This window comes from Olea europaea, chromosome 7 (assembly GCF_002742605.1).
Source record: "Olea europaea var. sylvestris chromosome 7, O_europaea_v1, whole genome shotgun sequence".
Taxonomy (NCBI): Eukaryota; Viridiplantae; Streptophyta; class Magnoliopsida; order Lamiales; family Oleaceae; genus Olea; species Olea europaea.
In genome coordinates, this window is record NC_036243.1 from 19,066,990 (window position 1) to 19,079,943 (window position 12,954).

Consider the following 12,954-nt stretch of genomic DNA (forward strand, 5'->3'; position numbering starts at 1 on the left):
CCAATACTCAATAGTTGAAAGAAACATAAAGTATGCTCCCGGGCATAGCCCAATGGTGTAAATGACAGCAGTTAGATTATCTCTAACCTTACTGGCATTTGCAGTGTGGGGATTCGATTCTTAAGACATGAAATTGGATTCCTTGTAAGCATAGTGTAGAGACAGCTCTTGTTTCCTGACCTACTGGAATACATCTCGCGATTTATCTCCCTCACAAAGCTTTAGGGGCTAGACGGTGGGGGCCCTTAAGGTTGGGGTTTAACCTTTTTTTATTATTATTTAAGAAACATAAAGTATTATTAGGAATAATGACAACAAAGGCCATATTCTCAGGAAGAAGTTGAATATCTAAATATCTTCAGTCATGACAAGCACCATTTCCACCAGTAGAATCTCAAACTCCGATCAATAAACATGATGCCTTGGATACCAATTGGTATATATATTATACAAATAACTAAATTCTAGCGTAGAACATTATGCAAAAGATAGGAAACAAAACATAGAAGGGTTTTAAAACACCTTAAGTGGCAAAACAAACCGTCATACTGGAAAGTTTGTCTCGTAGAAAAAGCAATTCACGAATTTGTATGTTCCAGGGAACGCAAACAAGAGAACAAGCAACTAGGTTGCTTGGTTGTCAACATTATCAATTATATTCTACCAGTTTTATAACAAGATACACAATATTTTAGTAGCAATTCCATTGCATCTGATTGAATTATTTTTTGTTCCTTATATGATAGTGTTGTCTATAGGAAAAATTGGATCCATTATTAGCATGAACAGTTCACAAGTGTCATAAATTGTTGGCCCGTTATACATTGATAAAAAGGTGAAATCCCCTATATTAGAAGAAAAGGAAAAGTTAAATTTCATATTTTTTTCATTGTTCAATTCCACAATTAGCCGAGACTCCATATTTTTTTCTTGGCTTTAGGGATTAGGATTCTAGCAGGATAATACTTGAAAATGGAATTTGTATGCGATCAAAGGAAACTTGAATGAATCACCAAAAAATAAAAAATAAAAATAAAAATTAAGGCTTGAAAAAATGGATTTCGATAAAGGAAAGTCTTTGAGAAGATGTGGTTATCTTATCCTTGGAGCGTAAATCATGGGAAGCATACATGGACTTCTCTTTTCATTTTTTTTTACTTATAAAATGTGAAAATGTAATATTGGAATAAATATCTTAATTGGGGTATCATGTAAAATTTCCACTATTTTTGTTGGCTTCTCATTTGGTTCTTTGTTCGGTTGGCTAAGTATTTCTCAGATAAATCAGCATAAATTTATCTAGGAAGAATTTAAATCCTTTTTCTTCAGATAAGAAGATAAAAATATCTAATTGTTTGGTTGTCTTGCTTGTACCCTGAGCATTAAAACAGAAGGATCGAGTTGTGTGCACAACATGGTACACAACTCGATTCACTGCACTCTCACATTAGGGGGCCCGTGCCAATAACAAAAATGGCTCGGGCTCCACAGCACAGTGAGGGTGCCGTACAAACAGCTTCATCCAAAATAAAATCAGTATTTTGCAACATTGGCTTATGGCGTTTAAATAAAGCATGCAGCTAAAATACATCATTTACAGCATACATGAATTTTTTGTAAATGACCAATTACTTAAAATATTTATGGCATACTTTTTGAATACGTGATGAAAGGAAATAAACAATTTATGACTTGCAAATATTAAAGTTGGTTAACCATGGTTTTTTAGTATTTTTACGACATTAAACGTATGCCGTAAAAAGATGTGAGTATATACAGCGTTCAGCTGCACTACATAAAGAAATTTTTATTACGTAGACACAAGGGAACGAAGGTAATTACTTGTGAAAGAACATTCAACGAAATTAAAAAAAAAAAAAAAATGGGAATATATCCAAAGTCCAGAATGATAGCAAGACAATGTACTACTTTTGTAGGTCTCCTTGCTGGAGATGAGAGAGAAAATCTTTTAGATAGAAACAATAAACTGTTTTGCTAAAATTAAATTTGAAGGTCATACGTCAAATTATATGAGAGACAAAACAATCCCCACACTATTACCCTTAATTAAAATTAGAAAAATGAAATAAAAATTAACAGAAAAAATATAGACAAAAAAAAAAAAAAAAATTCTAACTCATCGTCGTCTCTCATCCTTCCCACACCAAGTCATGCTAACCTTTCTGTAGTCGCTATTGCTATAATCACAACCAATGTATTGTAATATCAACATATTTTGCGACTCTTTTAGATAGAAATAATCAATTCTTTTGCTAACATGGAATTTGTACACATATCAAATTATATGAGAGACAAAACCATCCCCATACTATACTTTTTAATTAAAATATTAAAAAAAATAATAGAAAAAATTTAAACAAAAAAAAAATTCTAACTCATCACCGTCTCTCATCCATCCTATACCAAGTTGTTCTAATATTTTAAAGTCGCTATTGTTGTAACCACCACCAATGCATTGAAACATCCAAATATTTTGTGGCTTGCCTAGTTACTCGCCTATTGCACCAATCAAAACGACCATAAGTAGTTAAGTAAACAACCTTGACTAAAGAAAACATCAACCCTAAATATATGGATCGAAAATTCACGATGCTTTGTCCTAATTCTTAATATGCTAATCGCATCACTTCTTCACGTGATTCTTCCATCACTAACTTCAATTTTATCATAAAGTATAAAATAAAAATATATAATCGACCCCACATAAACTCATTCAATTTTATAAAAGATAAAGAAATACCAATAAATCAACTCACACCTACCCACAGGCAAAAGTAATCATCATTAATCCATATATCTGACCAAAGAATCCACCAAAAATCTTACCTAAATAGTAAATACGTAAACAAATACGAATACTAACCAGTATAGTACACAAAAAGATGTACTTTTTTGTTGCATTCCTAAATCGATTCAGACAAAAAGAAAACATCTATGTTTATGTCATGGATTGTAATAAAATACCAGTAGTGAGAGTGGGACCTGTCTCAATTTCAAGAAGTCCCATCGTTACAGCTTACCCCAAGCCCCACCTCCACTTTCTTCAGTGTCATCTTCTGCTACACTCAGGAATTCTCGTTTCACACAATTGTGCTCAGTCAAATGTGCAAAACCTCAGCCTTTTTGCCGGTTGAAGAAGAAAATTAAAGGGAGAGATTATGTCTGATGGTAAACCAGGGTTTCTAAGCGATGAATTATCAAAACGGACCTCAATTTTTGGTTTACGTTTGTGGGTTGTTGTTGGAATTTGCGTTGGTGCTGCAATTGTCATTTTTCTCTTTCTCATCTCTCTGTGGATCACCTCAAGGCGCAACAGCAACAAGAAAACGTTGCTATTGACCCACAAAAATTCCAATATCCCTAAAGTCTCTAGAGAAATCCAAGAAATTCGGCTCGACCCTACCCGGAACCCTGAAACCAACCCCAAGCTGCTCCTTCCTGCCCCGGGACCCTTACCGCTTCCTGAACCCGACCCAGTTGAGGACCAGAGAATCCATGTTGAGATTCGCAAGGGTCACCGGATTGCATACCCGGAAAAGGTCGGACCGGGCTCTGGATCGGGCCATGGGAGTGGCGAGGCCCGACCCCTTGCAGAGTCTGGGGCTGGAATGGCTGTGCCGGAGGTGTCGCATTTGGGATGGGGTCATTGGTACACTCTGAGGGAGCTTGAAGAGGCCACTGATGGATTTGCTAATGACAATGTGATTGGTGAAGGTGGCTATGGCATTGTTTATCATGGTCTAATGGAAGATAACACTAGAGTTGCTGTCAAAAATTTGCTCAATAACAGGTATTTACTTCAAATTTATTGCTTAATTCTATTTCATATGGTCATGGTAGTGTATTTTCTTGAACTGCTGTTGGACAATTGGACATTGTTTTTTAGGATTTAGACTCAAATGATGGTTAATGTGGGATGTTGTTGCTTTGTTGTTTGTATGTTCAACTCTGTTCTTTCTGTTCAGGGGTCAAGCAGAGAGAGAGTTTAAGGTTGAAGTTGAAGCAATTGGACGTGTTAGGCATAAGAATTTGGTGAGATTGCTGGGCTATTGCGCTGAAGGAGAACATAGGTACATCTCAAGTTTGTATTTCATTTCATCTTCAAGATAAATTTGCAGTTTGTGGTTGTTTTGTTTTTGAAATTGACCTTAATTATAGGACTGTTTCCCGTAGATTTCTCAATCTTGATTCTTGTGTTGTATTTTGTCCAGGATGCTTGTGTATGAATATGTAGACAATGGTAACTTAGAGCAATGGCTTCATGGGGATGTAGGGCCATACAGTCCTCTCACATGGGACATTCGAATGAAAATCGTACTTGGAACTGCGAAGGGGTAATGAAAATCTTCATACCTATTAAATCTTGTGTACGTCTACATGGATTTGAACTTGTTATTAATCCTTTAGTTGGTATAACTGCTACATGGATTTGAACTTGTTATTAATCCTTTAGTTGGAATAACTGAAACTTGGTGAATTTCTTAGACTAACCTATCTGCACGAGGGGCTTGAACCTAAGGTCGTTCACCGTGATATTAAATCAAGCAACATTTTACTGGACAAACAATGGAACTCTAAAGTATCTGACTTTGGCCTGGCAAAGCTCTTGGGCTCAGAGAGGAGTTATATTACCACTCGAGTTATGGGAACATTTGGGTAAATCAAATATGTGGGCATACTTTGTGGCTTTTATTTCTACCATTAACAAAACGATATTGATTACTGGATTTTCTTCTCTGTTTTATAGTTATGTGGCTCCAGAGTATGCTAGCACTGGCATGTTGAACGAGAGAAGTGACGTTTATAGTTTTGGGATTCTTATAATGGAAATCATTACTGGGAGGAACCCAGTCGATTACAGCCGCCCCCCGGGGGAGGTATGTATACATATGTATACGTTAATTATTATTGCTTCATTTTTATAGAGTACTGATTTTGAAATTGCTTCTAAGTTTTATAAGGACTTTCTCTGATTTTAATCGTAAGATAAAAATCTCAGGTGAATCTAGTTGAGTGGCTTAAAACAATGGTTTCAAACCGGAATGCAGAGGGAGTTTTGGATCCCAAGTTAGCTGAGAAACCTTCTTCAAGAGCATTGAAGCGTGCTCTTTTAGTGGCTTTACGCTGTGTAGACCCAAATGCCCAGAAGAGGCCAAAGATGGGACATGTGGTACATATGCTTGAGAGTGATGATTTCCCTTTCCGTGATGTAAGTTAAAAATCCTCTAATCAATATTCTAATGCCATTTAAAGTACATCCTATCTTCTTGCTGGAAACAGCTAAATGCATGTGACATTATGCATTTGTATCTTGACCATCCTGTAGTTTTTTCCCGCATCCTTCTTAAGCTATGAAACACTTGGAACCTTTTTGTTCAAAGTATAAAATTATGGGAAACATTTATTCTGCATCACAAAATGAACTCGACTTGTTCGTATTTCAGGATAATGAGTTCCAACTCGTACAACGTCACGGTCGAGTTTTTAGGGCTTGTGTGAAAGTGATTATTTGAAAAGTGAATTTTTAGGAGATTGTATGATTAAAAAGTAGGGGGAAGTTATGGAAAATGTGAGTGATTATTTTAGGAGAATGTGTGGTTGAAGATGCGTGTGGAGGAAAAGTGATTTTCAAACAAGGGATTAGTCAGTCTCAAATACATTACGAATGTTTTTTCCTGTTTGGAGATTATCTCAATTCTTGTGTGTCCATAAAAAAATATTGGGAGAGTGAATTATATGAATTGTACCTTAAATCTTCGAAAATATGAATCGGAATGTTTTGATTAGACGACTGCAAGTATAATTACAGTTATAACGACTTGTAAACCTTCATAACGATCCAGGTGCTCTTTTCCAGTTAAGGTAGTGAAGAAGATTGATGTATATGGATCCCAATATTGTTATTGAATCGACAATAGCTTTCCATTGAACATATGACCAGATATTGAAATATTAAATTTGTCCTGCATATTGGCATATCTCTTAGCTGGTGAGCTCAATAAAAACGTTTTTGTCCTCTCGAACTGTTTACAGGACCGCAGAGCTGGAAGAGAACATGGTCGATCACATCATGATAGCCTCAAGGAGAGTGTAGTAGAGAAACACATTGTGGAACCAGGCGACAGCAGTGGATATGAAAGCAGCGTCCAAACTGACAGGTCTTTGTTGAGGAAGCAAGAAACCGACGAAGAAAAGTAGCCTCACAATCACGCTCGAAGTTCAAAAGACATATCTCATCCTTTCAAATGTCTTCTAAATGTTTGATTATTGCTTGGCTATGTAAATATCTTCATTACACCTTTGGATTTGGATTTAAGTTACAATATTGATGATCATTGAAGTTTTTGTAGCAGATTGAGTTCACTTGCCATGCATATAAATTATGATGATTCAGTTGGGGTTTCATTTTCAAGCCTATCAATCCTTTTTTATTTTATTCAAACATTTTGTAAAACTTATTATAAATACATTTTTCGTAGTGTTTACAAGTATTTAAACGCATTAGCAAACAAGCATTACCTTTAGTATGGTGGCTTCCTCAAAGAAGTAATTGCTCATAATAATTGTGTCCCCCACACACATGCCGTGGCTGTAGTTTCTCGGATGAATTGCTGGTCAAACTGGTTCATTTTCTTGAGGCTGCTAAATTTGAACATCAAGAAAATGGGGATTTTTGGAAAAATTTAACCAATCCAATCAATATATAAAGGAAATGGAGTAACATTTTCTATGGATAGAATCTTTCAAAAGTATCCACATTAATTAATACAATGTACTTTTTGTGATTTTCAATTATCCTATTTATGCGCCACTTTTTTCACATCAATTTTCATACTCTTCTCAAATAGGTGGGAGTCATGATTATTTTAATCGTGGACCCCAACCTCTTACATGTGTATGCGCTGTGAAAAAAAAGTGTACAAGTAGAATGATCCTATTATTTTTCTAGATGGGGACTAAATGGGATAATAAATTAGACTGGTCCTACAACTCACATGGATAAGCCATCGAAGGGGAGAAAGAGAGAGAGTATAGATGGTCAGGTTAGGTGTCCTAACTAGCGACATTTCGGACTAGTGACAGATAAATGTGGAAAAAAATTGAATCTTTATGGACCCATCTACTGAATATTGATATGAAGTATTGAAAATCTATGTTAAATACTATATATATATATATATATATAACGGAATACATTCAGTCTAGAGTTGTAATTTGGCACTCAAACTAGTAGCTATGAAAGCGAGATTGTGGGGATATTCCATTCTACGGGGCGTAAAGTAACAGGTACCACGTCCAACTTTTGATAGCAATTGTAATATCTAAAAATATTGTAGCATTTGGAGATAGACGAGCTAAATTTTTCACTGTGTTACGCAAAGAGCATCACATTTCGCTCCATCAACATGTATAGCATTTAATTTGACAAAGCAAAGGCCTTCCCGTGAAGCAAGTGCCTGGGCATCTCCCAGCAAGAAGCATCCCCCAACTTTCTTAGTAAAAGCAGCCACTACAATCATCGAATGACATCTAATGTTTGTCATAAACTAAGTTCATGAACATCCCCCAACTTTCTTAGTAAAAGCAGCCACTACAATCATCGAATGACATCTAATGTTTGTCATAAACTAAGTTCATGAACATAAATACTTGTAGGTCGAGAATTTATTCTCATCTAGACATAAAAGTGAAAATTTAAAATTCCTAATGATGAATCAGAATTCTTTACTTGATTAGCCATTTCGATAAGCATCTGTCTGCATCATAATCTAGCTATGAAAACTATAGTAGGAATTGTTCAATTAAATATTTTCATTAGGTCACACGAAAAGGAGTAAAAGAAATGGTTTGATCTCATTTTTTACGAGAGATGATCGATAGTTAATGTACTAAAAGTTTCATTTTCTATGAATAATTTGGACATATATATTCATTCAAATCTCTTAGATTCGATATGCTCTGCAGTACACAAATGAACTAGATGGTTGGGCGAGACATTTTAATGTTCAAATTCAATAAATCACTTTAGGTCTATTAATACTAGCCCTTTTTGATACCATTAAAAAATTTGATTAAAATCTAATTCAAAGTCAACAAATAATTTTAACTACATATTTTATAGAATCCATAACTTTTCTACCACACATTCCATCAACTTTTATCAAAATCTGCTAAAAATCTTATTTTAGTCTACCAAACAGCTGTCGGAATTAGTTCACAACTACATTTAATGGTATCTAAGGATCATTCATGCTACATGTGCTTATGCGAGCAACTTGTATATGTGTATGTATATATGTGTTTGTGTGTGTGTGTGTGTGTGTGTGTATGCGCACCATGAATGTTGAATGAAGATGTTAAATAGGTTGAGTTAAGCCGCTCAACTCAGCCCACCACGTGAGCCAGCATAATGTAATGGACTGTCTATTCGGCTCTCGAAGTTCTCCCTGAGGCAATTTTTCCCACACATGCGGCTGGCAAGCTAAGATATATATGAAATATAAGCACAATATAAGGATGTGGGAAGCTTGCCATCGTACCTGTATATGAGACATAGTTAGTGCACTTCCGATAGTTTAGCATTAAATCCACAATAAGCACTCTCAACATACCATATGGATAGGGGAGTTCTCTAGGTCTGTGTTGGGAGCTGGCTTGTTACCAAAAATCTTAGCTTGGCTGTCTCAACCACCTATTTTTCTGGTCTATAAAGATATTTATTCCTTATCATATGGACTCAGTTTTGATTGTTAAAACAACTGACTGAAGGTAGATGATAGGATGGCTGATGGCCATTGCTGTTATTTCTTTCCCCAGAGTGTCAATTGTTACCTTAGACAAGGCTCTTTTTATTCACTACTGGAAAATGGAATTGCTTTCTAACTTCTGATTTTTTTTCCTTCACTTTTGGAAAATAGGGGTAAGGCCTAAGGGCAGGAGAGCCAACATGGTGGGGAAACAAGTATAAAAGAGCAGATTATAGATTAATAGAAATGTAAAAGAACTGATTGTGAATGAACAGATATTTTCTATGATCAATGAAGAATTTTCCACACGTTTTATTGATAGAAATTCTATGTTATATACAGAATAATTGAGAAGCTGATTTAGGAAGTATATACACGGTAAGGCAGAATCTGTGCTACTGTTACAAAGTATAAAATACAAACTTAGAAACTGCTGTAAATTTATAATTAAATGGCAGAAAAATAGACATGATTTTATGCTAGACAGGCTCTGATCTGGTTTGAGCAAATTCACGCATTCTTCCCTTTTACGCCCCCGCAAGATTGAGCTTCCATAGGCAAGACCAATCTTGTAACATAGCAATTCCATTCGCTGTTTTGACAAAGGCTTTGATAACAGATCAGCTAGTTGATCGTGAGTATGTACATGTCTGACTTGGATGCTCCCTTTTTGCACTGAGTCACGCACAAAGTGAAGATCGATTTGAATGTGTTTCATGCTCGAATGATTGACTGGGTTAAAACTGAGATGTGTGGCTCCGAGATTGTCACATAACAGTTGAGGGGATTCTTTGACTAGAAATGCTAGTTCTTTTAAAAGAGTTGACAGCCACATTATCTTCAAAGCTGCATTTTCTAGAGCTCGATATTCAGCCTCTGTTGAGGATCGAGCAACGGCTCTTTGTTTCTTTGAGCTCCAAGAAATGGGGTTAGATCCTAAAAAAAAGATATAAGTAGAGGTTGATGTGTGGTCATCCACATTTCCAGCCCAATCGGCATCGGAGTAAGTTCTTAATACCGGGGAGCCAGATTTTTTGATTTGAATACCATAGAAAATGGTTTGTTTTAAGTAGCGTAGGAGCCTTTTGTTTGCCAGCCAGTGATATATAGTTTACTTGTGCATAAATTGAGAGAGTTTGTTGACTGCAAATGAGATATCTGGACACGTCAAAGAAAGGTATTGAAGGCTGCCAATAATTCTTCGAAACTCAAAACTGTCCACAGCAGCAGTGCCATCAACTAATTGAAGGGATTGAGTGGTAGAGAGAGGTGTTGAGACGTCTTTTGCACCACTCATACTTGTGTGGGATAATAGTTCACGATCATATTTATGTTGTGAGAGGAATAATCCTGCTTGGGTAGGAATTACTTCAATTTCTAAGAAAAAATGAAGAGAACCCATATCCTTGAGAGAGAACATGTCACCTAGCTGTTTAATAATGGTGGCCACAAGTGTGGAATTGTTTCCTGTAATGACAAGATCATCAACATAAACAAGTAGATAACAAAGATTGGAACCTTGGCTGTAAATAAAGAGAGATGGATCTGCCTTGGAATTGTGAAAACCCAGTTGAAGAATGGGATTTTTTAGTGTTGTGTACCAAGCCCGCAGAGCTTGTTTAAGCCCATAAATGACCTTTTTTTAATCTGCAAACATGATTAGGTTTGAACAAATCTTTGAACCCTAGGGATTGTGTCATAAATACTGTCTCAGTTAATTCACCATTTAGAAAGGCATTGTTGACATGCATTTGCCTTAAATCCCATACATTCATAACTGCAATAGATAGAACAGCTCTGATAGTTGTTGGTTTAACTACAGGGCTAAAGGTTTCTTTGTAGTCCACACCAGGTCGTTGATTATAGCCTTTAGCAACTAGACGGGCTTTGAATCTGTCCACTGACCTATCAGCTTTCCATTTTACTCTGAATATCCATTTACAACCCACATGTTTACAGTTAGAAGGTGGTAAAACTAGGTCCTAAGTCCTATGTTTCATTGGGGCAGTAAGCTCATTGGACATGGCCTCACCCCAGTGAGGTTGAGAAATAGCTTCGCTCACACTCGTTGGTTTAATGGTCTGGGAGAGGGGATGTTTGGACACGGGATGGATTTGTTTAGGTTCGAAAATCTGGTTCATTGATCTTGTGGTCATGTTATGAGTATGTTGGGGAGGATTATTTGGTTCTGTAGGGTTTTGAAAAGTGGGATTTGTGGTATTATGATCTGGAGCTGAGGAGGGTGCAATAATGACAGGAAAACCTTCCGGAGGTTGCGATGAGGGTGGCATACTAGACGACGTTGATGGAGACACGACAGCCTGCTGAGCATCGAAGAAGAGGGGAATTTGTAAGACTCTTGAGTGTTTAGGATTGTCATGGAAAATTCGAGGTCGGACGGACTGGAATGGTGTTGATTTTCATCAAATAACACGTGTCGTGAGATAAAGAATATTTTTGTTTTAAAGAATATTTTTGTTTTAGGTTCAAAACACTTGTTTGCGTTTTGAGTAGGTGAATAACCGAGAAAAATGTAGGATTTGGATTTGGGTTGCATTTATTTAAGTTATAGGATCGTGTGAGAGAATAGCAGATACACCCAAATTTTTTTAATTTCAAATAACTGGACGTTTGACCGAAAAGGACTTCGAAAGGTGATTTTCCTTGCGAAAGAGGAGTAGGTTGGCAGTTTTTGAGGTAAGATGCTGTTTGAAAGGCATAAGGCCAATATGACAAATTAAGATTTGCATCATGAAGAAGTGTAAGGTCCGTTTCAACTAGATGACGGTGACGACGTTCTGAGACACCATTTTGTTGTGGAGTGTGTAGAGCAGTGGTGTAGTGAGTTATGCCTTGAAGTAATAGATATGATTTTAAAGCGATGAACTCACCACCACTGTCCGAGTATAGTGTTTTGATAGGTTTTTGAAAGCGGTTTCAACAACCTTTTTGAAACGCGGGAAAATATTAGAAACACTAGATTTAGTGACCATTGGATAAAACCATATATATTTTGTATAATGATCAACAAAAATAAGGTAATATCGTGATCCATCAATTCCAGTATAACTTGCGGGACCCCACACATCCGTGTAAATAAGTTCAAGTGGCTCATGACTCTGGAGACTAGTGTCACGAAAGGATTGTTGATGTGCTTTATTAATAGAACATGAAGTACATAATGAAGATAAGTTTTTATTCGATGAAATAGGAAGAGAAAAATGTTTGACAAGATGGTGGACAATTTTAGTGGAAGGATGCCCAAGACGCTTGTGCCATCCATTAATAGAAGTCCGTTCATGTATATTAGCAACCTTTTTTGATGTCACCATTGGTTTTGGAAAGGTGTAGATGCTATTGTTACATGCTCCTCTTAGCAGGGTCGCCCCCGTGATTTTGTCCTTCACAAGAAAATGGAAAGGGTGAAATTCAACAAAGACATTATTTTGTTTGGTGAGATGATGAACAGATATTAAATTTTTGCAAAGATTTGAAACACAAAGAGTATCTTGCAATGCAAATTTTCGGTGAAGAGAGTGCAAAACCAAGGAACCAATGTGTGAGACTACCAAACCTGAACCATCACCGAGAATTACTTCGTCAGTTCCATCATATTCAGAGTGAATAGATAAATTGGAAAGATCATTCATGATATTATGAGAGGCGGCCGAATCAAGTAACCAATCTTTATCTTTTCCAGTAGAGGTTGTAGCACAATTTATGGAAACATTCGGTGAATGGAATTGAGTACAGGACTTGGTAATATGGCCCAATTGGTCACAAATTTGACATTTGGGCTGATAACGCCGATTGGAATTGTTGGGCCAGCCAAAATTGTTGTAGTGACGTCCATCACGCTAGGCTCCGTTTGAGTTTCGGCTTAGGCTAGAGCCTTGAGGTCCATGTTGAGGCCCATTTTACTTGAAAGACCATGGGTGACTCCCCCCTTGTGCAAGTTGCTTCATCTTTGTGTAATTTGGAGAAACCACAAGGTTCTGCGTTGTAGCTTCTAGACGTCGTAAATAAGCCTCGTGTCCAACCAAAAGGTCGTGCAACTCCTCAAATGCTAGTGATGATTCTCGGGCACGAATAGGGGCAGCAATCTCCCGAAAATCTGGACCTAAACCATTCAATACATAAAGGGTTATGTCATCATTCGAAATTGAGTGATCAATAATGGCTAATT

At 36.7% G+C, this 12,954-nt stretch overlaps 1 protein-coding gene across 1 annotated transcript; it reads left to right on the forward strand.

Moving 5' to 3' along the window:
- Window positions 1-3,016: 3,016 nt before the first annotated feature.
- On the forward strand, window positions 3,017-6,433 carry LOC111397284 (probable serine/threonine-protein kinase At1g01540). The gene is made up of 7 exons (XM_023024129.1): window positions 3,017-3,811; window positions 3,987-4,091; window positions 4,233-4,355; window positions 4,507-4,677; window positions 4,769-4,898; window positions 5,021-5,230; window positions 6,055-6,433. The coding sequence occupies exons 1-7, from the start codon at window positions 3,180-3,182 to the stop codon at window positions 6,217-6,219; spliced, it is 1,536 nt and encodes a 511-aa protein (XP_022879897.1). The 5' UTR covers window positions 3,017-3,179; the 3' UTR covers window positions 6,220-6,433.
- Window positions 6,434-12,954: the final 6,521 nt, after the last annotated feature.